This window comes from Rattus norvegicus, chromosome 9 (genome assembly GCF_036323735.1).
Source record: "Rattus norvegicus strain BN/NHsdMcwi chromosome 9, GRCr8, whole genome shotgun sequence".
NCBI classification, from domain to species: Eukaryota; Metazoa; Chordata; class Mammalia; order Rodentia; family Muridae; genus Rattus; species Rattus norvegicus.
Window position 1 is genome coordinate 97,471,810 of NC_086027.1, and position 24,884 is coordinate 97,496,693.

At 49.3% G+C, this 24,884-nt stretch overlaps 1 protein-coding gene across 9 annotated transcripts in view; it reads left to right on the forward strand.

Moving 5' to 3' along the window:
* Positions 1-15,572: 15,572 nt before the first annotated feature.
* Positions 15,573-24,884, forward strand: part of Agap1 (ArfGAP with GTPase domain, ankyrin repeat and PH domain 1) — a 435,489-nt gene continuing 426,177 nt past the window's right edge. For 6 of the 9 annotated variants that reach the window (XM_063267307.1, XM_063267311.1, XM_063267309.1 and 3 more), the window contains exon 1: positions 15,617-16,328. In XM_063267307.1, coding sequence (XP_063123377.1) covers positions 16,166-16,328 — 163 coding nt within the window. In that variant the 5' untranslated portion in view covers positions 15,617-16,165. Of the gene's footprint in view, positions 16,329-24,884 lie in introns of all 9 variants that reach the window. The other 3 variants (NM_001401593.1, NM_001108230.2, XM_063267308.1) reach the window with 2 other exon arrangements.

Genomic DNA, 24,884 nt, shown 5'->3' on the forward strand with positions numbered 1-24,884 from the left:
AGGTGACACGATGGCTAGGGCAGAATTCCAAGGAGTCAGATCCATACGGCTGGTTCACCTTGCATCACTGCTCCCCACCCCAGCTGTAACGATGAACCACCTGTCCATTTTCATCAAGAGGCCTTTACTTCAAGTTAAGACACAGCGTGCTTGTCTCTGGGCCCTCACCCTATGATGCTCTCTGTAGCCCCACACAGCCCAGGGTGGAACAACACTATACAGGGGTTCCTGAGAGTTCACATCGAGGCTGCCTTAGCAAGTGTGGTAAGGCAGCATCTCCAGCTTGGACCCAGTCTTTACACTCATCGCTATTGGAGGTAGAATCTATAAGTGATGTCAACCGCTCTTTCACCCCAAAACCCCCACTCAGGTCCAACGCGTGTGCATGTGATGTGGACTTTGCTGATTTTATATGGAGAGTAAAGGGTGCCATGCAGTAAAATTTAATGAAACTTTCCTGTTAGTCACACTGCTTTTCCTAGCAGCTTCAGATCTGCCTGCCATTACCAACCTCTTCTCCGTCTCCTCACTCGGAGACGAAAGATCAGTACGTTGCCACCTCGGACTTTTCAGCTCTATTCTTCATTCAAATCTCCCTCCCTCCGCCCCCAGCCCCAAACAACACTAAGCTCTACCAAGGCTTCACCAACTTCCGGTTCTCCAAAAGTGTTTCTGGAGTTCAGCTTATAAAGGTAAGGTCACAGGAAAGTTCAAGTTCTGATGGGTAAATACATGTATGAACTCAGGAGACAGGAAGAGGGACTGTGGCCCAGACTCTCTGCGGACACCACAGCCAAGGTAAAGTGTGGCTCACCTCGTGTCCTCGGAGTACACCCTTGATGTTAGTTAATTAATGAGGAGAAGGTATTGCCTTGCGATCTGCCTACCCTGGCAGCTCCGAGAAGGAAGTGACTGCATTTCTTTTACAGTGATGTCCTGAATTCCCGGTGCACCGAATCACACAGTGCCTGTATTCAGTGGCCACCTATCCATTAGCTCATGACTCCATGTTTATGCTAACCCCAGGTTAGCCTAGACAGGTCGCTACTGCAGAGGGAAATGTCCCCAGATCCCATTAGCTGTCGCTTGAGTAAGAAAACAAGTGTAAAAGAACATTAATCAACATAATCATATGTGCAGGGATTACGTTTTTAATGTTCTGATGGATTAGGAGAGGTTCCATTCCCAGAAATATAGCAGTATCATACAGGATTGGGATTTTAGAGGCTCCATTTTGCAGATGGAGAAACCAAGGCCTGAACAAGGGTAAAGTCCCCACAAGTCAGGCAGCTCATGTGTCTGAGCTGAGATCTGAGTCATGGGACTAGCACAGGCAGTCTTGTCTGTGATCAGCTTTGGGAGTTTCTTAGAGCCCTGGCCCTTTCTCTACCATTGGTGAGCGGTCTTTTTGTTTCTTCATCCATGGGGGTAGGTACCACACTCACCCGCCCTGCACACACTGGCCCTGCTGGGAACATCTGACCTTATAAAAATCTGACTTCCTGCCTCTAAAAATTAGGCAAGCAGTGTACAGTGGTGGCACAGTCAAGACTTTTGGATGCCAGGAAAGTGAGTTTTGGGTGAAAGAAACAGGGATGAATTCAGTTCTAAGTGACTTTTAGGGGCCTGTTCAGGGAGTAGTGGCGCATGCATGTAATCCCAGCACTTGGGTACCAAGGCAGAAAGATCGGGATGGTTCAAGTTCAACCACAATGCAGAAAGTTTAAAGCAAGTTTGGACTACATGAGACACTATTTCAAAACAAAATAAAACAACAACGATAAAGTAAAACTGAGGAAAATTTAAAAGTATACACATACATACACACAAACACAGTGGGCTTCCTTGAATAGAGAACTATGGTTTAAAGCTTAAAAGAATTATATTATGTGTATGGATGTTTGTGCCTGCCATGTATGTCTGTGCACTGTGCACGTGCCTGGTGTTCACAGAGGCCTAGAAGAGGGCATCAGATCCCTTGGAGCTGAAATTGTGAGCAAGCCATCTGGGTGCTGGGAACTGAACCCAGGTCTTCTGCAAGATCAGCAAGTGCTTTTAACCACAGTCGTCTGCCCAGTTCTGTCTAAAGTATTTTTTAAAGTCCGAGCAGCATGGTCTACAGGTGACATGTTTCAGGAGAGGAAATAGAGGCTCAGAAGAGGATGTCCTTTATCTGGGTGATAGGAAATTGGGGTTGGGGTGGAGTGACCTACACAGACATAGCCCCAATCCTTGTATGTGCCCAGTACCTCTCCTGTAGTTATAATAGTTCCTTCTTATATCACAGAGACTGAGAGAGGATGGGCCAACTAGGAAGCTTTTAGAACAAGCCGTACCATGAGTTCAACATTCTCTCTCTCTCTCTCTCTCTCTCTCTCTCTCTCTCTCACTCACACACACACACACACACACATACACACACACACACAGATAGACAGAGACAGACAGAGACAGAGACAGAGACAGAGACAGATACAGAGAGACAGACAGAGACAGAGAGAGGAGACCTAAATTTGAAAAATTTAAATTTTCCATATGCCAAGCACTATGAGTCATCTGTGGTGCAAACAGGCCCAGCAGTAGCCTCCCTCTCCAGGAGTCTCTGTGGACTGCAGTTAGCCTGCGATGGTGTGTGAAATGCTGCAAACTTTTTTCTTGTCTTTGTTCCCTAAACGAGACAGAATGACAGCTTTTGTTCTGAGACAGGGTCTTACACGAGGCCCAGATGGGTCCCGATTCTGCTGAGGTCTGTAAAAGCTATTTATAAAGCACTCCCATTGTGTAAGCTATCATATGGTATCGAGATGACTGGCAGAGGAGAGGAGAGTGTAAACAAATTCCATGCAAACACCACACCATTTTACTTGAGTGCTGTGAATAATGGCGGGGCTCGGTATCCCTAGGAATCTGGAGCCAATCCCCTTTGCGTACTATGGTGAGGGTCCCAGTGGGCACACACTGGTGGGTTTTCTGTCTTGCCCATTCAGGCCCAGGAGACAGGATTCTGCTGTTAGCTGGAAGGTTGAGCTGGACAGGCCATAAAACTCAGTGAAAAAACATTACCTTGGGAGACTACTGAGGGCTAAAGCAAGGCAAATACTTATTACCTAGTACTGGAAGGAGCTTGGCACATTCATCAAGTGTCCTCTCCAACCCGCATTGCCATCATACTGAGGTCGCAAGGACACATTCTCTATTCAGGGGACTCCTAGGGAAAGGGCACCTAGACTCAGCCGTGGGAGACATAGGGTGTACGTTCTTTGTTATTCCCCTCTGGCTGTGGCCTGGAGCAAGTCACTCTCTACCGGTCTTTGAGAGGTGGACCACTGTGGACAGCAGGAGCCTCCCTGGAAGTCACAGATGGTTGATGGACAAGTCAGTGGCCATTCCGTAAACCTTTGCACTGAGTTTCTATTGAGAATTTCTATTTTCCAAGAAAGTTGACTAGAAAAGAGATCTTGTTTTGGTTGTCGTTTTTGCATACTCTTTGTTCAGAGGGTCCATTGAAATGAATCGTTTGCTGGGTGTATTACATGCTAAAACTTCACGAGAGCCCCCAGGATATTGTGACAGGTGATCTAAAACAAACAAACAAACAACCCAAAAAACCAAAAGGACCAAAAAACAAGAACAAAAACAAAAAACCCGAACAATGAAAAACGAAATTCCAAATATACTTTAAAAATCTGTCACCCGGGCCAGTAAGATGGCTCAGTGGTTGAAGGAACTTGAGACCAAGCTTGAAGACCTGAGTTTGATTCCCAGAACCCACTTGATGGGAGATAAGAACTAACCCTCCAAAGTTGCCTTTTGACCTCTCATGTGAACCCACATGTATACTCATACACACACACACACAGACACACACAGACATACACACACAGACACACACACACACAGACACACACAGACATACACAGACATACACACACAGAAACATACACACACAGAGACACACACAGACATACACAGACACATACACACATACAGACACACACACACACACACACACACGAATGTAATAGACATGACAGATAACAATAAAAAATGAAGCTGATAAACATGTAGAAACCCCCTTTCAGCGGCCTCAACCGGCCCATTCTCAATCAGTTTCTTTGGTTTTCACACAATTTAGGAGACGATTATATAATTTCAAAAGTGTCTGTAAACTACTCATTTGCGTCTGATTTCTCAATGTCTAATTTGCTCATCAGCCGAAGCTATGTGTCTAAAACCAGCTTTTTAATCAGCTCTCAGAATGTGTGTAAGCAAATTAATCTTCCATTTTATGGGAGAATTCAAGAGCTGAGAACCAGCGTGTCTTTTTTGCACTTGATGTACAGAGAAACGAATTTCCACAACTCCGTTAGTGTGTGTGGCTATAACCATATACACTGCTGAAACCCCATGGTGGGCGTGAGTGTGTCAATTCATCCTGGAGCTCAGCGCCTCCGGAAGCTGACTGCAACGGGGACCAGTGTCTTTGTGACAGATGCAGAAGGCAGATTGAGAAGGTGGCTCGAAGAATAAGGTGTGTCTTTGCCTAGCGCTCTCACATGGAAATAGAGAAAAAAAGACAGTAGCCGACTGGGGAAAACTTTGAGGGACCACGAAGTGATCTACTGGAAACTGACACCCTGTGTTGTCATCTCTTTGGGGTCCTTCCTCTTCTTAATTGCAGCCCCACCTCTTCTCTCTGCCACCCAGAACCACAGGCAGTTAATTTCCATCTGTTCTAGCTTGTGCTGGGTGGCTTCCCAGGCTCAGGCCCGTTCCTGGTCCTCATCCCAGGATCTGTGGGAGAGTGAATGGGTCATCACTGGACCTGTGTGGCCTCAGCGTTCTCACTGCTGCATTTAAAGGTTGCTGAGAGGCTAGGTGTGGTGTTGTACACCTTTAACTCAGTACTCCGGAGAGAGGCAGAAGGAGAGCTCTGTGATTTTGAGGCTAGACTGTTCTAAACACTGAGGGAACAAACAAACAAACGTGTGTTAAGGTCCTTCTCAAAGCATCCTCACCGTGACTTTCTCTAGCTAGCCCCTTTAGAATATAAATGTTTGGAACTGTGACCCTGGCCTTAACGGACCTAGTCAGCAATGCCACCTCAATATATATACCCCAGAGGACAGAGAGCAGGGCCTGAAAGAGATGTTTGTATATCTGTGTTCATAGCAACAGTATCACTAGAGCCAAAAGGCTGAACCAGTGCACACTCCTGGGACAGACAATGAATTAGTTCAGTGTGGTGTCTGCTTACAGTGCAATACCAGTCAGCCTTCCAAAGGTGGTCTGTCTCACACCGCACCACAATGGGGCCCCAGGGGACACTGTGATAAATGAGCAAAGGCTGTCGCAGAAGGCTGTGTGACTCAGCTTATACTCAGTGATAGAACAGAGTGATATGATGGAGGTCAGGGGCCAGGGAATCACCAAAAATGAGTGTTTAGTGCATTTGGAGCTCTTGGGTTCCATTAGGGGCAAGGTTTGGGGATGGACGAGGGGCCACCATATCATTAACAGGACGGAACAGAACAGTTAAGAGGCTGGACTTGGGAAACGGCTTGGTGGATAAAGCGCTGGTGTTGAGGTCTTGAGTTCAAATCCTCAGAACTCAGGAAAATCTGACGTGGTAGTGCTTGTCTTACAGCAGCAAGACGGGAAATGGAGGCAGGGGAATACCTGAGAGTTCTTAGTCCAGATGGCCTGGTGAGGACAAGAGACCCTGATTCAAATGAGGTAGAAGATAAGTAAGGATAACACGTGAAGTTGTCCCAACTTTTACATGTGTGCCTACACTCACACAACACACACACACATATTTGCATATGTACATACATTGTGCATGTGTGTGTGTCATACAGGTACACACACACACACACACACACACACACACAAATTTAAAAAGTAAAAATAATCTTACCATCTTACCAAAAAAAAAAAAATCCTGCCTTAGTTTCTTTCTGTTTGTTTATTTGTTTGTTTTGAGACAGGTTCTCTTGTAGTCCAGGCTGGTCTTGAACCCACTACACAGCTGAGGATGATCTTGAATTATTAATTTTCTCACCTTCACTTAACGTATGCTAAGTGCAGGTGTGTTCCACACATCTGCTTTGTGCAGTGCTGGTGCTCAAAACCATCATGCACGCTAGGCAAGCACTTTACCAACTGAGCTATGTCCGCCAGTCCAAATTAAAGTTCTTGCGCTGGGGATATTATCTGAGGCTTCCTGATGGTCTTCCCTACAACTCACCAGCTTTTGTAAGTGAGCAAGGGATGCAGGGAGACACCTGAAGATGCTATGATGCTCTGAAGACGGTGGGCAGGACAAGTGCCGAGGCAGGTAGGTATCTCCAGAAACTGAAAGCAGGGAGGAGTAGTGCTCCCTAGAACCTCCATAGAGGAGGGCAGTGTTGCTGGTACCTGGATTTCAGCCCAGGGGGATGCACTTCTGACATCATTTGCCCCTGGACAAAGAGGTCCCTATGCCCTGAGATGTACCAACCACCCTGACCCCATTCTATCTGGTCCTATCCCATATGACCACCACCACCACCACCACCATTGACACAGATGGTCTTCCAGCCTAGCAAAAAATCCTGACTCAGCTGATCATCTCTGAATTCTTAATCTACATTCTTTAATCTAGGAAAACTATGGAACTACCCCTCCACCCTTCATCATAACATACCAGGGCTTGGGTCAAATTCCTTCCTGATAACCCTAGAGGGCTGGGAAGGAGTGACTGCCCTCAGGGAAAAGAGGGAAAGGAAGAGGTAGGAGCTGGGTTCTGAGGGTGAAGGTCAGCTATGATTTGGCCTTGATCATATGGGTTTCCAAGCCAAACAATGTCTAGCATTCTGTCATCATGTGACACCCACCCAAAGCTAAGGGTCCTTATTTCAGTGTCATTTGGAAGAATAAGACTTGAACTTCACCTGGGGCTCATGTGCAGTTGTAATGATATTTGACAATCTTGAGGAAGCCATGTAGATTAATCTTTCACTCAAAATGTTTATGACCCCAGGTGTATTTGAGTTTTTTTTTGTTTTGTTTTGTTTTGTTTTGTTTTGTTTTAACCAAAGTTAGAATAACTATTATGTTTTCGTGTAATGAGAAATCTGGAGGATGGACCCATGGGTAAGTATAAAACCCATGCATGCTTCATACACCTTGCTGCTGTATTACCTTTCTTGGAGAGGCATGATGAAAATGTCCTTTCATCCTAGATAAGGCATCGGCGGTTGACAGAAGTGACTCCATCCAAGTCCACCTTGGTGTACGGTTAGTTTGTGGGGCTTACGTTAAAGGAACTTGGGGCCAGGCCTTACTTACAGGAGTGTGAGTGGCCCCGAACAGCCACAACACTCAAAGTTCCATCTCATCCCTGCATGGGTGATGACCACCAGGAAGCTGTACGGACCGAGCCCTCTTCAGTCACCCTTTTTATACTCCTGCACCTCCCAAGACCTCTGGGACAGGATGACGTGCAACTGGGTCAGAGATGCAGAAGGGAGAGAGACGGCAGAGTGAGGTGAGGGTCTAATGACCCTTCCCACCCCTTCCTTCTATGAGGGAATGGCAACAGGAACCTGTAAAGGTCTCTATTTATATACAGGTTTATTATAAACCTGTGGGCGGATCATACTTGTACATGGAGGACAGTGTTTTGCAATAAACTCATGTGGCTTGAAGGTAATTTTTATATAATATTTGTTTTATTTTTTAAATCACGTCATTTAGAATGTGTTCTGTATTTATGTTTTGTGCTGTGGGGGTGGTGAGAGAGTGACAGACAGACAGACAGGCAGACCGACACTCATTATTCAAGGGAAAGCCCACCCTGGCTCTGGTGTGGAGTAAGATCTTTCCCACCACCATGTGGGCTCAGGGATTTGATACTTAGGGTACTTAGAGTGTCATCCCCGCCGGTGAGGACCTCCACCAACCAAACCATCTCACCAGCCCTTTGATATTATTAATGGTTTTGGGCGTGAAACCAAGTTTCGTGGTGTGGAAGTTTCCTCTTGTGACACCATGGCGGTGCTCAGAGTTTAGGATTTTGGGATTATGGGTGCCCAACAGTAAGTAGCCCATTAAATTAATCTTACGGGTATTCTACTAACGTGAAAAATCCTTTAGGAAGTGACCTTAAGCTAAACAGTACCGCTGCCTGTTGTTTACATGGCGGGAAGGCAGTCTTTGTGCCCTTAAAAAGAAGTACTGACCTAAAAATACCAGTGCAAACGAGGTAAGACACACAAAGTTAGGAGTTACGATTGAGGCGCACCTATAGTCACAGCACGTGGAGTTCAAGGTCATTCTCTGCTACACAACGAATTCAAGGCCAGCCGGGGCCACGTGAGACCTCATCCTAAAAACATTAAGAATAAAATAAAGACAGGCCTGGTGACATGGCTCTGTAGGTAGAATGCTTGCTGGGTAAGCCTGGTGGCCTGAACTCAATGCCTGGAACCCACACAGAGGCGGACGCAGGAGCGGGGAGCACAAACCACACAAAGTCGCCCTTTGACCTCTATACTGTGTCATGTCTGCATCGTGGCTCACGCGTGCCCCTGACCCCATACCACGCACATACGCAACGGTAATAAAAGAAAATAACAGAGACGTAGAAGCACCAAAAACTAATTGTGTCCGCCTGTGCGCCTGTTCCTATCAGTTTGGAGTGGCGCATAAGGACCTTAGAGTGGGATTCTGAACACTTTAGTGGTGGTTAACCCATCGGACCACACAAAGCTGGAGAGACCCCACGGGGGCCATCAGAGCTGGCTCTAAGACTAATCTGCTAGCCCACTTTTTTTTTCCAGAATATTTTTCTGGTTATGTGGTTTTCTTGGTTTCTAGTGTGACTCCAGCTATGACTGATAAATCCAAGATCTGTAACAGATAGACAGTGAGTTTACTAAAGTGTCATAGAGAGAACAGTGTGTCCACTCTCCACCAAAGCCCTAGACAAGCACCCGTGGAGTCTGGGCTTCTGTTATTGTAGGTGGCTGAGGAGACTCTAGGTGGCAGGTGGAATAGAAGCGCTAATCCAGATGACCTTGAAGTGGAGAGACAAGGCTGAATTGTCCTCCTGGGCTTAGTCCAATCCCAAGGATCCCAAAGAAGTGAGGAATGGAGGAGAAGGAAGGGCCAGTGTGACAGAGTAAGGAAGACTTTTGCCACCTTTGCTAGCTTTGAAGCAGGAGGAGGAAGGTCACAAGACAAGCACTCCACAGCCTCGGAAAGCAGAGATCCCACCAGACCCTCAAAAGGGCCAGCTGCCTGCAGACATGTTGATTTGTTGATTTTGATTTGAGAGCCTGTGCCATACTTCTGACCTACAGACATGCCCTTGTGTTTATGTTGCTGAGTCTAGGGAAGCAAGAGAGAGCTGGTAATGAGATTTCAGGTGAGCTATGACCCTCAAACAAGGGCTACCTGGAGGTGACAAGCAAAGTGCAAGGGGGTGGACATCCCAGGGACCTGTCCAACTTCAAAGCTTGACAAACGGGGCACTCGGAAATGACATGTATTTGTAAATATGGTCACACACAAGGCAAAACTCTATCCGATTGTATTCCAGGGATCGTGTAGGCATGTCTAAATTAAGAACGGATTACCTGGCCACAGTGTTATATATGCATAATCCCAGCACTGATAGTTTGGGAGGTGGTGACAGGAGGATTCAGAGTTTGAAGCTAGCCTGGGCTAGCTTTGGGGATCTACCGCAACAACGATAAAAAGAAAAAAAAAGAGAGAGAGAGACATTGCAGTGTCTAAAGCAATGCTAGCCTCAGACCAGGACTTAGTATCTCTGAGTTTCCCTGTCAGGAATTCAGAGGAGGTGCAGAGAGGATGGCTTACCCACATGGCATTCGGGTATCAATTCAAAGACTTGAAGGTGAGCAGGCAGAACCATCTAGAGGGGCTCGGATTTACAGAACTCTCTCTGGGTAGTCTGGACCTCTTCACATCATGGTGGCCAGGGGTGACCTGGAGAGAGAGTAAGAGAGTAGATGCAGTAGAGGTAGATGGAGAGAAGAGACTGCCAGGCTCATACATTAGCATTCCCAAGCCTACATATCTCACATCAAGGCTTTCACTGGGTCCTCTGGCTGAAGGTGTTATACACAGAGAAAACATGGTTGCCAACTCTCATCAAAGTGAGCAGTAAAACACTTATGGATTCAAATCCTGCTCCAGCCAGTGGTCAGAGAAGGCTTCAGGAGGACGATCACCCGCCACCCCTCCTACTGAATATTGTCCTTGTTGTGATCTGTCTTTTCTAGTGAAGAAAACAAAGGCTCTGGGGCCCCTTGGCTCTGAGCAGTGCTTCGTGGGACTGAGCCTGGACTAACTACATCGGCTGATCCAGAAGGAGGTCTCAACAAATCAGACGCTCAGAGTGGTGCTGCCGAGATCTGTGGGGTCAGCTCTGTGGCGTCTGGTACCAACTACACAGTCTTAGGTCAAGAACCAAACAAGAACATAGAGCACTCCGCTCTCCCTGTAATGCTGTTTCACCAGCAGTGGCAAAATCCGGAGACTAAACTCTCTGCTGTGCTTTCTGGACTCTCCTTCCTCCTGCCTCTCCTCTGTGACCTCTCCCCGAGGGCCAGCAGGAACTTTCGTTAGATACTTCCCATTACCGGGCATCAAGACCTATGGCCTGTACTGCGTGCCAGACTCACGTGACTGCCACACACAGTCACACAGGAGTCTCAGCCATCTACAGCTGAGCATGGAAAGGAGTTGAACAAAACCAGGTCAAGCGCAGGGAAGCAGATATAGCACAGTAAAGTCCCCAGACACAAGATGCTGCCTGCGTGTCTCAGACGCTCCTCACAGATAGTGGAGGAGGAAGGGCCATAGAGCTGTGTTCAGGGGAACATTTTGATGTTTAAAGTGTGGCTATGAAGTTGTTCTTATAGATGCCACAATTCACATTGGCCAAACATTGGACAACAAGGGTACATCAACTGGATGGGATCTAGACTCACTCAGGAGACAAACCTATGGGCATATTTGTGAGGGAGTATCTAGATTGGGTCAAGGTAGGAAGGCCTGCTCAACATGTAGACAGCATCATTCAATGGGCTTGGGGCCCAGACTGAATATAAAGGAGAATCCAGCTTGGAAACCAATCCTCTTTTCTTTTCCCAGTGGACTCAATGGGACCAGCTGGTTCAAACTTCTGCTGTCTTGCTTCCCTTGCTGTGATGAACCATATGCTTGAACCGTAACCCAAACAATCCTGTTTTATTTGGCTTTCCTTCCTTCCTTGTTTTTTTTTTAAGAAAAATTTATTTATTTTATGCATACAAGTACACTGTCACGGTCTTTGGACACACCAGAAGATGGTATCAGATTCCACTACAGATGGTTGTGAGCCACCAGGCATTTGCTGGGAATTGAACCAAGGACCTCTGGAGAAGCAGTCAGTGTCCTTAACCACTAAGCTGTCTCTCCAGCCCCCTTCCTTGCTTTTTTAAGTTCCAGATTTTTTTTTCATTATTGTTTTAAAATTGTTTGCTTGTAATTATAAGAGCGCACAGTGGGAAGAAAATGGCGTCAGATGCCCTGGAGCTAGAGTTACAGAGTTGTCTAGCGTGGACGCTGGGAACTGAACTTGGGCCCTGTGCAAAAGCAATATGTATTCCTAATTGCCAAGCCACCTCCCCAGTGCCAACTTTGGAAACTTCTGGTGACCACTTCGAGAGCCATCACATCTCAGGAGACTGAAAGTGCCTCTTATCAATGGACGTTCATGCACAACTTTAAATGCCTAGAAGGACCACTGCATGAGAAATAATCACCACGTTGGGCTGTATTTACTGGAGCTGAACAAATACTCCTGGGGTAGTGTTGACAAGAGAGCTTTATCCAGCACCTACTATGTGCTGGACATGAGGAACGGACCCTGACGGCAACCCTTTACTGTAAGGCACTACAGAATGCCCAAGAGACACATGATTCCCGTCTTCACGACCAATGAAGTTTTTTTTTTTTTTTTTTGTTCTTTTTTTCGGAGCTGGGGACCGAACCCAGGGCCTTGTGCTTCCTAGGTAAGCACTCTACCACTGAGCTAAATCCCCAGCCCCCGCAACCAATGAAGTTTAACAGGGAGACCACTTCTTGGACACCTGCTCTCTATTGGGCACCGTTCCAGGGGCTGAGGATGGGATGGCAGATAGAACTTATGGAATTGCAGTGTTCAGGGACCTTACATCTGAGTCAAGCAAGTAAAGAGTAGTTAGACAGGATCCATGGAAAGAAGAACACTGAGCAAGCGTACTGGTACACTCTACTGCTGTAAAACAATAGCCCAAGTCGATGATCCCATGGTTCCAAAGGTCAGGATGATCCCACAGTTCCAAAGGTCAGAAGTCAAAAGCGTGTTGACACAGCTCTGGCCCTTCTAGAACTTATAAGACAGCTCCAGGGGCCCAATGATATATCCTTAGAAACTAGCGTTCTTTTTACCCACAAGGAGGTGAGGCACTAGTATTGATGAACTGGAATACCACCTTCCACAGGGTATCAGGGAAGGTCTCAGAGAGGGTGGTTTTAGAGTGAATACATGCAGGAAGTGATGAGCGGGTGAAGGCTTTGAGGGAAGATGTTCCTGTCACTGTGTGTTCTCAGAGGACAGCAAGGAGGTCAGGGTGCCTGGAGAGGAGAGGATGGGTTGGAAGCAGAGGTGGTCTAGTGAGAGGGGTACTCTCATGGATGAATTGTGTCCCTCAGATGCCTATGAAGCTCTAAACTCCATGACCCTCAAAAGGGCCATATTAAGAGACCGACTCTCTAAAGAGGCAACTAAGTGGCGATTAGGTCAACAGGGCTGGCTGGCTGGCCCTGATCCAACAGGACTGATGTCATTCAATGAGGAGATTAGAGTGCAGACACAGAGGACATTGGGCAAGGATGCTGGGAGAAAACGTTCATCTCTGAGTTGAGGAGGGGCTCATGGGAGAAGCCAACCTCACTGACACCTGGATCTTACACCTCTTCTGTTTGAGCTGTGTGGTCCGTGGAGCTTTGACATGGTGGCTAGAACTCCTGAGAGTGGGTCCTGTAGCCCAGAGTTCCATCTTTCCTGCCATGGGTCATCTCTACTCTTCTCTGAAGAATATGGACTCTCATGCCCAGGTTCTGCTCATATAGAGCCACCCTGTATCCCCTGGCCCCTGATATAACCCAGTGTGACTTGGAAGTCAGTTTATGGGCATATAAAACCACCACTGTTCTGTCCACCGTTGTTGCTATGCACAATGAAGTCCTGTGTCTTCTAATAGGGTCCTTGGGGCAGGTCAACTTACAAGCTTAGTATGATAATGCACACTGGAGATGTAGCTTGGATGAGGAATGCTTGCCCAGAATAGAGGAGGCCCTGGGGTTTGATTCCCAGCCCAGAATAAACTAGGTGTTGGTAGTACATGTCTATGACCCTAATTACATTTGAGAGGCGTGGGAAAGATCAGAATTTAAGGTTAACCTTGGCTATATAGCAAATTTGAGGCTGGCCAGGGCTGTGTGAGTCTTAAAAAAACGAAACCAAAACTAGAACCAACCAAACAACCTGAAAAACCAAAGCAAACCAAACAACAACACAAGTTGAGGAAATGGAGACTCTGCCCAGCTCTTGGTAAACAAGTAAGCCAGGAGGGCTGGGGGAGCCAGAGAGGATGGGTGGCATAGGAGGGAGGGTTTTGAGCAGAGGAGAGTCAAGGCTTAGGCTTAGAGTCTCACTAGAATTATTTTCTTGAGAATGGTTAGTGAGGAAACAGGAAGAAGGCCTAGGTTAGTTCTCAAACACTAATTCAGAGACTATATAATTAAGCCTTAGCAGAGTGACAGAAAGTGAGCAGATTCTGGCTGGTCCAAAGGCAGAGCTGACGTTCTGGGATCTAAGAGGACACGAGCAGAAAAGACCACACACTGCAGTTTCAGATCAGTGAACAAAGATCTGTACTGCCTGGGACTGGGGTGGGAAGAGGTTCACAGGCATGGGGACGATGTCCGATTTTTATTTTATTTTATTTTATTTTATTTTATTTTATTTTATTTTATTTTATTTTTTTGGTTCTTTTTCTTCGGAGCTGGGGACCGAACCCAGGGTCTTGCGCTTCCTAGGTAAGTGCTCTACTATTTTATTTTTTTAAAGCAGGGTCTCACCTTGAGTCCACAGCAATCCTCTGGTTTCGGTCTCTTGAGCGCTGAGACTACAGGATGTCCAACATGAGAAAAGTTATGTTCAACCCAACAGTTGGATGTGAAGAGGAGGGGGATGTGAAGAAGATAGGTTTGGGACAGAACATTTAGTCTCATCAACTTCTATACGGTATTCAAAGCCATAAGAGAGGCAAATAAAACAGGTCTAAGGACTAGTCCCAGGGTCATCCATATTTAAAGCTTAGGGAAGTACAAAGGAACCCCCAAAGAGATCGAGAAGCCAGATGTGAAGCAGGGGAGGCCCTGGAACTACTTCACAAAGAGTTGGGGTTTCAAGGTGAAGTAGGGACGAATTGCTTACAGTAGGATGAACCCACATGCCAGTATCTCTACTAGCGTCACTCTAAGGGCAAAGTCAGAGGCAAGTCACAGAACAAGTCAGGGCCTCTGTTGTGTTAGGGACAAGGAAGGCGGAACAGTACACCTACCTGACAAATACTGGAACCCGGAAGAGTTCCAAGAGCCAAGAACTAGACTGCCTGGGTCCCTGGGCTGTCCATTAGCTTACATTTGAACCTGGTAGGGCACAGGACATTTGAATGTTTATGAAACACCCCTGCACGGCGAGACAGGGACTCTGCCACAGTGCATTGATCTAGGACCTTTAAGGCCTCGGACTCACCCTGAATTCTTGGAAATTTACAACCTAATTCACTCGGAGACGTTGGGATGACCTCTCAGCTGCAGTGCGGTCCAGCTTCATGAGCTCCTGGACTGAGCTAAAGTAGGGTAGTGTTGAGCGCTCGGAGGGCTGTGGCTTGGAGGCTACAACTCAGTTGTGCAACCTTTTCGTGGAGAAGCCTAGAAGACCCCGTGGAATCCCGTCCCACCTACCATCCCCGCCTCAAGTTCAGTTTCTTGATCAGGACCCCGTGTATCCCATGGGAAGGGAAGTAACTCGCCTGCTGGGTTCAGAAAAGGAGGCAGAAAGTTGTCAGGCGGGGGAGGGGACCCTGCGTGTCGCAGAGGTTCCTTAAGCGCTCTGCTGGCAAACAAACAAAAGCGCGGGGCGGGCGGGCTCGCGCGCCACCTTGTCCGTACGGAGGCGCTGGGGCTGGCACGGGGCAGTGGGGATAACAGAGAGGGCCCAGGGCTCTCAGCACTCAGATCAGCAGGCTTTAGGGGCGTCCGGGCATCCCGCGGGGCCCGCCCAGTGCGCTGCGACGCGAGCGCAGAGCGCACCCCACGCGCGCGGGCCGGTCGGCGCGATGGACTACAAGTCCCAGCAAGCCCAGAGGCAGCGCGGGGCGGGGTCTGGCGCAATTCCCCGGGATCCGGCGCGCTGGGAAGCGCCGCGGAGGACGCAGCGGCGGCCGGAGGGCGGCGAGCGCGGGCGGGGGCGGGGCCGACGTGGGCCAGAGCCCTGCGTGCCAGGGAGGGGGCTGGCCGGGCAGCGGCGGGCGGCGCTCGGAGCGGTCTCCGCGGCTGGCAAGGCGCCCACAGCTCGGTCTCGGCTCGGCGGACGGCGCAAGGCAGCTGAGGGCCCCGGAGCGCGCGGTAGCACAGCGCTCACAAGCGCGCGGACCCAGCCGCAGCCGTGCGCCCCGGAGCAGAGCGGCCACTGCCCGGGGGCCTCGGCCCCGGCACTCGCAGCGCGGCGCTGCCTGCGCTTTAATGGCTGCTCGGCCGGCCGGCGCGTAGGGGTGCAGGCGGCTGCGGCGCGGGAAGGCGCCCGAGCAAGCCTCCTCCGCGGCCGGCCGCGCTCCATGGCGCCGCGGTCTCCCCGGACGGCCCGCTGACCCGGGACGCTGGTCCCTGGCATGAACTGAATCCCTCTACTGCTTCATCCTCGGCTTTCTTTTTTGCGCCTCCTCGGCTCCGTGCTCTCCGGGGGCTGCGGCGCCCCGGGTCTCGGTAGCCCGCGGGGCTCCGGGGCGCGGGGCGGCGGCGACGGGGGGCGCGCGGCTTTGGGCGCCGCGCCTGCACCATGAACTACCAGCAGCAGCTGGCCAACTCGGCTGCCATCCGGGCCGAGATCCAGCGCTTCGAGTCGGTTCACCCCAACATCTACTCCATCTACGAGCTGCTGGAGCGCGTGGAGGAGCCGGTGCTGCAGAACCAGATTCGGGAGCACGTCATCGCCATCGAAGGTGAGGGCCAGACCGCCCGGGGCTTCTGGAAAGCGCGGGGGAGCGGGCGCCCCTGGCGCGGCGGGGTGTGTGCGCGCTTGTGTGTTTGCGTGTATACACACGCGGCTGCCCGGCGGAGAGAGCACTGCGGTGCCTCTTGTCCCGCAAGGCCGGCCAGTCTGCCAGGGAAGATGGATTATCGGCGTTCATTTGATAATGGACAATGGAGTCTCTCCTGTGAGAAAGTGGCACGGTGCCGCCAGGTCCTGGGCCTCCCGCATGTCCCGTCCGGGCCCAGCAGACGCCTGGGGGCAGCTGCTTGGGATGGCGCCACAGGATCCATGACAGGTTATCAGGCCTGGCCTGAGCGTCTTCCATGGACGTTGAAGATGTGTTTTGAGAAGCGCTGCTGCTGGGGGTGCTGTTCTGGCCAGCTTATTCAGTTGCTTCACGGCTGTCTTTTTTTCCCAGTTCGCGGATACAGGGGAGGCATTTGGATTTGGCGCATGTAGGAAGCCAATGGGACCGAGGCAGCATCATGTCCCAGTGCTGCTGATCAGGCTGGCCTTGTACAAACGCTGGGCGTTTTGCATTAAAGTCAAAGTATAACCTTTTTAGGGAGGCAGGACACCTTGATATTCTCTTGCTGAAGGGGGCACTTTAATACACCTGCCACTTGGGAGCTACCCAAGAGGAGGAAAAGTGAATGATCCTGCTGTCTTTAAGCCTGTGTTTGCCTGGAACACTGTTCTAACCCCTCAGTGTCAGCCAGGGCAGTATCGCTGCAGGGGAGGATGGAGCTGGCAGCTTTGCCCTGGCCTGTGTTCTCTTTGGACTACCAATGGCTCACGTTTCTCCCCTACTAGGTCCCTGAACTGTTTCCTTGGATTGTTTCTCTGGGCCTGCCATCATTTACCTGGGGGAGCAGGTGGCATCTAAGTGGGCAGTGTGTCATAGTTCAGCCAGTAGATTAGCAGCCTGTCCTCTTGAGTTGCTGTTGGCCAGTGACAGTAGAAGGCCTGCAGGTGGCTTGTCCTAGTATAATACTGTGCCTGCCAAAGGCTGGTGAGGCCTCTATTGAGGACCACAGGAGCTCTCCAAGTCCAGCAGGAGTGTGTTCAGAAGCAGGTGCAGGTACGTCCTGGGCTCCTCCCCCTGCTGTGAGACGCCTCTGCCCCCAGGAAAGCTTGGCTCCTCTGCCTTCTGAACTTCTAACCCTGAAGTGTTTGGGTTTAAAACTTGGCTGCTGGGATGGAGATGGTGGAGGCTCTGTTGCTGATCCTCTTGGCATTTGGCAGCCTCGTGTACTTGAACCACATCCCAGGCAGGCTGGAAGCTGACTAACTCTCCACAGGATATATTGTAATTCTAGGGGAGGGTCCAGGCAACCTCCATCCTTAAGAGGGACTGGCTCTCAGTGCACCTGGGCCCCCTGAGTGGTCACGGTTGCCTGTGGTGGCTTCAGATGCTTCCAGACCCATTAAGAACCATGGCTTCTGTGTGGCATTGGAGTCTTGCAGTGTTGTGGAGGGCACTGTCTTCCCCTCAACTCCCCAGCTGATGGTGAGGAGATAGAGCTGATGGGTTCCTCTGAGAGCAGTGTGTGAGTCCCTGTCAGAAGTGCTGAAAGGTTCTCGTGTTTCTCTCAGATGGCTGCTCAGCTCTGTGGCTGCACATACAGAAGTCTGATGAAACCCTTTGAAAGCGGGTGCCAGGAATGGAATGCACCTGACTGGAGCTCCTGGCTCTGGAGGAGAGGAGGACCTCCAGCTGAGTGTGACTCATTTCCCATTCTTAAAGCTACACTCTAGGGTCTTGTTAGTGAGAGGATGTTCTTTCGTTTCTTTTTTTTTTTTTAATTGTTCTTCCACAATGATCTCCTCTTGATGGCTTGATACTCACCTTAATAATAGGGGCCCTTTTGGGTAGCCGTTGTCATTCTCAGTGGAACCCGAGCTAATGGGTGGCTCACGCTGGAGTCTCTGGTAGTGCTCTTATTTTGCTTAGGACTAGGAATGCCCACATTGTGCCAAGTCTGTAGTAAACTCAGTGAGCCGGGAGAAACGGTCGTGTCTGCCTCTGTACTTTGTGCTCTCTGCTACAGCGGCACACAGCACATTTGTGGAGAACTTGAGGACCGATGTTTTGGCATTCACAGTGGCCCCCGTCCCTCAGAGGAGGAGGTGGAGGTATGGGAGGGTGATGACCTCTGGACTGAGGGGTCAGTCGGGCCCTGGTCAGTCTCTGTCTTCCCAAAGCATCCCTCTTTCAGGACCTCACCGTGCCCCTTGTAATTAAACCCTAATTTGTGTGTTATAACGGAATGGCCTTCCCATGCCAGTTTTAAGACATGGGGAGGATCTTAGATCTGCTTCTTTGATGTTCAGCATGGTGAGAGGGTTGCCAAGTGTGGTGGCATGATGGTTGTGGGTGAGAAGAGAACAAACATTTTTTATTGAGAACTTCACACATGCATGTGTGTGTTTTGATCGTCTCTACCTCCCAGTCACTTCCCAGTTTCTCCTCCCAACTTCATGAGCTTCCTCGCTCTCCCTGCAGTTGAAAACATGCGGAGTCCATTTAGTGCTGCTGTGTTTATGTGCACGGGGGATAGGAGCATTGGTTGTTCTTTTAGGGGCTGCATCCTTGAAGGAAACTGACTCTTCCTCCCCAAAGCAGTCATCAAGTACCAGGAGCTCCTCAGCTGGGGTGAGCCTTTCCCCATTTGTGCTGGGACCCTGGCAGCCTTGGTCTTGCGAACGCTGTCACAACTGGCATTTGTTCATGTGCCCAGTGCTGTCATGTACAGCAAATCCTGTTTCAGTGTAGACATCCACTGTCATCTTTCTGACTGACCTCTCCTCTGCAGTGATCCCCGAGCCTTGGTGAGAGGGAGCAAGTATTACACAGGTGTTCCATGTAGAGCTGGGCACTCCCCTGTGTATCGACCAACTGTGAGTGTCTATTAATCTCTCCTGTAAAAAGCTTCTGTGATGAGGGTTGAGAGGTGTACTAATCTAGGGGTATAAAGATTAATTTAGGGAGCAGTTTATTATTATGTCCATGTAGTAGAATAATAGTATTAGGTTCTCTCCTAGGGCCTATAACCTAGCTGGACATGAGTTTTTGGCCACACAAAACATAGAGTGCATTTTGTAGAACAGGGTTTAAATCCGACCAGAAAGTGACTGGTTACTCCTATAACATTCGTGCCACTAATGCATATATTACCACATGCCAGTGGATATACTTGCCAGGCTTGCCATTGTGAGCTTGTGGGGCTTACAACTGGGTAAAACTGCCTAATACTTTTGATTTCTTCATGTCTTAGGTATGTACATGATGTCTTCAGACTCCTTACAGCCGACTGTCAAATTCTAGAAGTTAAGTAAGAATGATAGCAGTCGGCTGTAAGGAGTGTCTATTTTAGGAGTCTGTGGTATTCCACTAATCAATAACTCTTGGGATGCTGAGAGATGGGTCAGTGGTTAAGAACATTGCTGTCCTTCCAGAGGATCTAAGTTCAGTTCCCAGCATCCATGTCTGGTGGATGCCTGTAATTCCAGCTTCAAGGGGATCTCATGCCCTCTTTGGCCCAACCAAAGTGGATACCTGCATGGGTATATGCAGACACAAGATACAACACACACACACACACACACACACACACACACACACACACACACACGCGCACACGTACACCAAATTTGGATAGTTGTGTCTTATTGATGCTGAACCGGAAAGGCATTGTCTTGGTGGTATAAGATGACACAAGCTTGGAGACCATGATTAGAGTGTGTGCCTGACCACCAGGGTAAGGAAGTGAGCACCCATCCCTGTCAGAGACAGACCTGAGTGTCTCTTCACAACTCGACTAGGAAGGAGCTTGAGGAATTACAGAATGTGAATCTTTCAGGAAAGGGTGTGCATATCGTTGGAGATGTTTTTTAAAAACTCACTTTCCTTGAAAAACGCAACCTGCCATTTCCAGAGCTATCTAGCTAGACTTTCTCCCCTCGGTGGCTCCCCTGTCAAGGCCCTCGGATTGTCCTGACAGGAGCCTTTTCATCCTTAGGGAGACTTTTGCAGAGACAGGACCTGTGTGACATTGCGTGCTGGTGTTTGGTTCTGCCGTAGTGTCTTTAAAGCCTCGAGGCTCTCTGGCATCTACGTGATTGTTTGCTCATGGGGTGAGGAACAACCTTGGGGAAGAGGAAGATGTTTTTGCTTGCTGCTCGTGTCTCCCTGAGTCGGTTTTGGCCTCCCTGTCATATACAGACAAACACAATGGTAGTAAGAGCTGAACTGGGAAGGTGAGCTGACACAAAGACAGCCGCATCACCAAATCACATGCTGAGGGCACGGTCTGTGTGCCGGGATGCATGTGATTTTCACTCTCAACCCTGCTTAAAACACTACCTTAAAAAAAAACCCACAAAAAAACAGAAAACCCTTTTTTTTAGTACTTCCCCCCTTACTCAGAATCTTCTTGACTCCTGAATATTTGCGATTTAAGGAAACATTAATGGTTTCACATTGAGCCCAGCAGATTTCTGGGAGGCGGTGTCCTACAGGGGCACGGTCTGCTGTGGAATGCAGCCTATGCCATTCCCTCTCCAGAAGTGAGCCTGGGACTGCTGGGAAATCCAGCCTCGTTTCTGAAGTTGAGACAGCTCCCCACCTCCATCAGTGTTCATGCTGCTGTCCTCACTAGATGGCATGGTCCTTCCATGTTCTCTTAAATGTCCATGCATATGTGCAAGTTTGGCAGCTCTTTGGTAGCATCCAAGCCCCAGCATGTGGAGAATCTTGGAAGATAGCAGGGAGTCCGCTCAGTCCAGTGGTATACCTGTTGTTGTTGAACATCTGTGCCCATTGGAGTGAGGGGTACTTAACCTATGTTATGCCAGTTCATGCTGTGGTAATCCCAAAGCATGGCTGCCATCCTGTTGTATGACAAAATATTTTCTGGGGAGGCACAACACACTCACCGAAGAAAAGGATCCCATGACAGACCAAAGTAAAGATATGCCACCAAAGTCCAACTTGAACCAGTGAGTGTGGGTGAGGGGTCACTTAGAGCAGAAATAATGAAAAGACAGCTGCATCACAAAGCCCACCCCAGTATGGATGGCAGCTCATGGAAGCTTCTAACCCGGAGCACACTGCCAGCCTGGGGGCAGCTCACCAGGTTGGAGAGTGTCCATTCCGAGTGACTCAGTTGGTCTAAACCTCTTTGAAGCAGCTCCACTGGTTTGTTTCTTCCAGGCCTGGTGTCAAAGTCTTCTTTGTAGCTAGGTTTGTCTGAGAGGAAGTCTTCAGCTTTTATTGCTTACTCTGGGAGGGAGGGAGGGAGGGAGAGAGGGGTGGGGGAGGGAGGGAGGGAGGGAGGGATGGGCCTAGTGAGTCTGGTAAGTTTTAGGGACTTTTGAGAGCTATTTGAGTTGTTCCCTTCCCTGTTTGAGAGAGGTTACCTGCACAATGGGATGTTTCAATCTCAGGAAACTGTTGCCCAGCACAGCTCTGCAGCCCAGTAGGTGTTGATACCTGTCTGAGACTAGCTGCCGAGCTGTGGGAACCCGTGCTGTGTGTAGTTCCCATAGCCCCTGTCTTAGCCTTGACCCGGGGAGAGACAGGTTGGAGGATGCCCCAAGTAACCAAGGCTTCTCGTTCCCTGTAGAGTTGTTTAATGCAGTAAGCTTGGTAGGGGTTTGTTATCTGTTTGCTGCAGGTGTGTATATTTAGGGAACGAAGTTTCTAACTGCTGCCCTGGGTGGGTCGCCTCTTCCCTGGCTTCTGTCTGCCGTGCGTGCTGGTGGTCCTATTACAGGTGTATTTGCTGGTTTATTCAGAGGCAGCAGTTTCACCACCTCCTTTGGAAACTGCTGTTGCTTCTCATTGCAACCTCAAGCCCAACCAGTGCTGGAAGCTCTCACTGTCAGTGGCTTTTAGGTACCTCATGGACACCCCTTCGCAGAGATACTTGAAGCCTGGTGCAGGTCAGTGTCAGCCACAGCTGGCCTTGCCTTCCTGGATTGAGATCCCTTACCAGCAGCCTTTGGCTCAGCTCCCTTCCTGCTTCCAGCCTGGAGAGCTGGGAGCTCCCAAGGGCAGATCTCAAGCCTTGTTTACATTTTGAGTCCTTGGTGCTTGCAGAATGCCCTGCACTGGGCATTGGTGGCCATTTCCTTTTGAGCCTCATCTGGGGTGTGAACGGAGTTATCTTCCTGTAGAAGTGAAATCTTGTCCAGAGCCTAGAAGTTGGGGCTGGGCAAGTTTTGGATGTCCATGCTTAGCTTCATAGGACTAAAACATGGCTGCGTGTGTGTGTGTGTGTGTGTGTGTGTGTGTGTGTGTGTGTGTGTGTAAAATGTGATTGTGTGGGGGAAGGAGAAGTTAGCTAGATTTTGGGGGCTTTTCCAAATCATTGTTTGTAAAATTGGTGGAACTTCCTGCCAGGAGCTGGTTAAATTCAGAGATTCAGACTGACCCAGAGGGATCAATGAGTGACAGGCTGTGTCACTGATGTCATGGAGACTGTCACTCAGTGGTTCTCAAATTTAAGTGGGTAGGCAAATGACATTGAGGGCTTGCAGAACCAGATGGGAACCTGGTTCTGTAGGGCTGGGGTGCACCTGGGCACCCATATTTCTAAGAAGGTCTGCAGTTCAGGGACCCCATTTTGAGTAGAAAAGAGGAAAGGACACTTTCTCTGGCTGGACACTTGTTCTGGCCTGCAGTGTTCAGAGCCAGCATTGGGGTCCCTATCAGTTGCCTAGGAAGTTGCTAATGTCCAAAAATTTGAACCATGGCAAAGGACTGGAAGCCAGTTTGATTGGTTTCAAGTGCAAGTTCACCGTCTCCAGGATAGTCCTAGAGGACTGAGTGCAAGTACCTTCTGAGTGCGGAGTTCTGGCGGTCAGAGGGTCAGTAGTCCTCCTCAGCAGACGGTCCAGTGGAGAGTGAAACCCCTGTGCCTGGTTTCCTCCTGCCCGGCAGGCTTAGGTTGAATCTCCTCTCCCGGCTGTAGGAGCACAGCCCTGTGCATATTTAGATGGGGCTCATCAGTCTTTGCTTTCTTATGGTAATTTGGTAGGTGATACATTTGTTACCCCTGTTTCCCAGCGTAGAAAGCGTCTGTAGGAGAGAGAGCTAGAGAGCCGCTGCCTGTTATCAGCTGTGCACAAGAGCCAGGGAGGAGGAGCCTGAAGGAAGTGACTCAGAGGGAAGAGAGGCAGGTCCTGCCCCTGAAGGGACACAACAAAACCTGCAGCCCTGTCACTGCCACCTCTGTTGATGTCCAAACCAGACTTTTCTTCTGCTGCAACCAGATCCCTTGCTTGGCAGCACTGCTTCCCCTGCAGGCCCTGCAGGTTTTTATTGTGGGCCGGCCTCACCCTGGCTGACTGCAACTCTCCAGGCCTTTGGTTTTGTTTTTAAATAATAGAAAATTTGAGATTATGCATTTTTTTTCCATTTCTTGCTTCTCTTTCCTCTATCCATACCTCCCATGGTACTGCTACCCCTCTCTCAAATTCATGACTTCTTTTTTTTTCTTTCATTCTTTGTATGTATGTGTCTGTGTTTATCCCTAAATACATAAATATAACCTGCTTAGCCTGGGTGTTTTACACACACACACACACACACACACACACACACACACACCCCTGATTTCAGGGCTGTCCACTAGATATTGGATAACCCATTTTCTCCCACCCTCCGCATTACTTAGTTGCCTATGGTTTTTTTGTTTGTTTGTTTTTGGTCTGGGGTTGAGGCCTTGTGAGCTTTCACTCTTCTACATTAGTATGCCTGCTGCTGTTACACTTGTTCACATTGTGTTTGGGGAGCCACGTTGGTGAGCCTCCATGGCTGTCGGTTTTCTGACACCTCTAGGAGACACTACTTCACAGCAAACTTCTTGTTCCTCTGGCCCTTACAATCCTTCTGCCGCTCGGCCCCCTTCCACAGTGATCTCTGACGGTCCAGGAATTGTGTTGTAGATCGATCATTCTCTCTGTATTTTGATTGACTGCGGTTTTCTGAAATGGCCTCTGCCTTTTGCAGGCAGAAGTTTTCTTGATGAGGGTGGGCACTGCCTTACCTGTGGGAATGAGGATTGCCTGTTTAGAGCTACGTAGGGATCACGCTGGTGTGAGAAAGTGGTAGCTGTAGGATCTCCTCCTTCACTAGCCTTGGATCATGGGTAGGTTTCTGGTTTCAGGCACAGTTTCCTTTTCGTTGCGTGGGCCTCAGGTCTGTCTAGAGAGCTGTTGGTCACTGCCAAGCTACGTGTGCCGCTACCCTGAGGGTTCCTGTGCCACCACGTGTCTGCTTTGTCATAGCTGGGTAGGACTTTCGGTTGCTTCCTTCCATTGGACGCCTGTGTGACACCTTCTGCTACCATAAGAACCAGTTCTGAAGGAGGAGACTTTCAGGTCAGACCCAGCATGGGTGGGTCCTGTTGGTCCTGTGTCTGCTGCCTGGATGTCTTCAGTAGGAATTTTCCTTCTACCTCTGGGGTAACCAAGGGCAACAGCCAGAGCCTGTACTGATTTGGGAGTCTCTTAAACA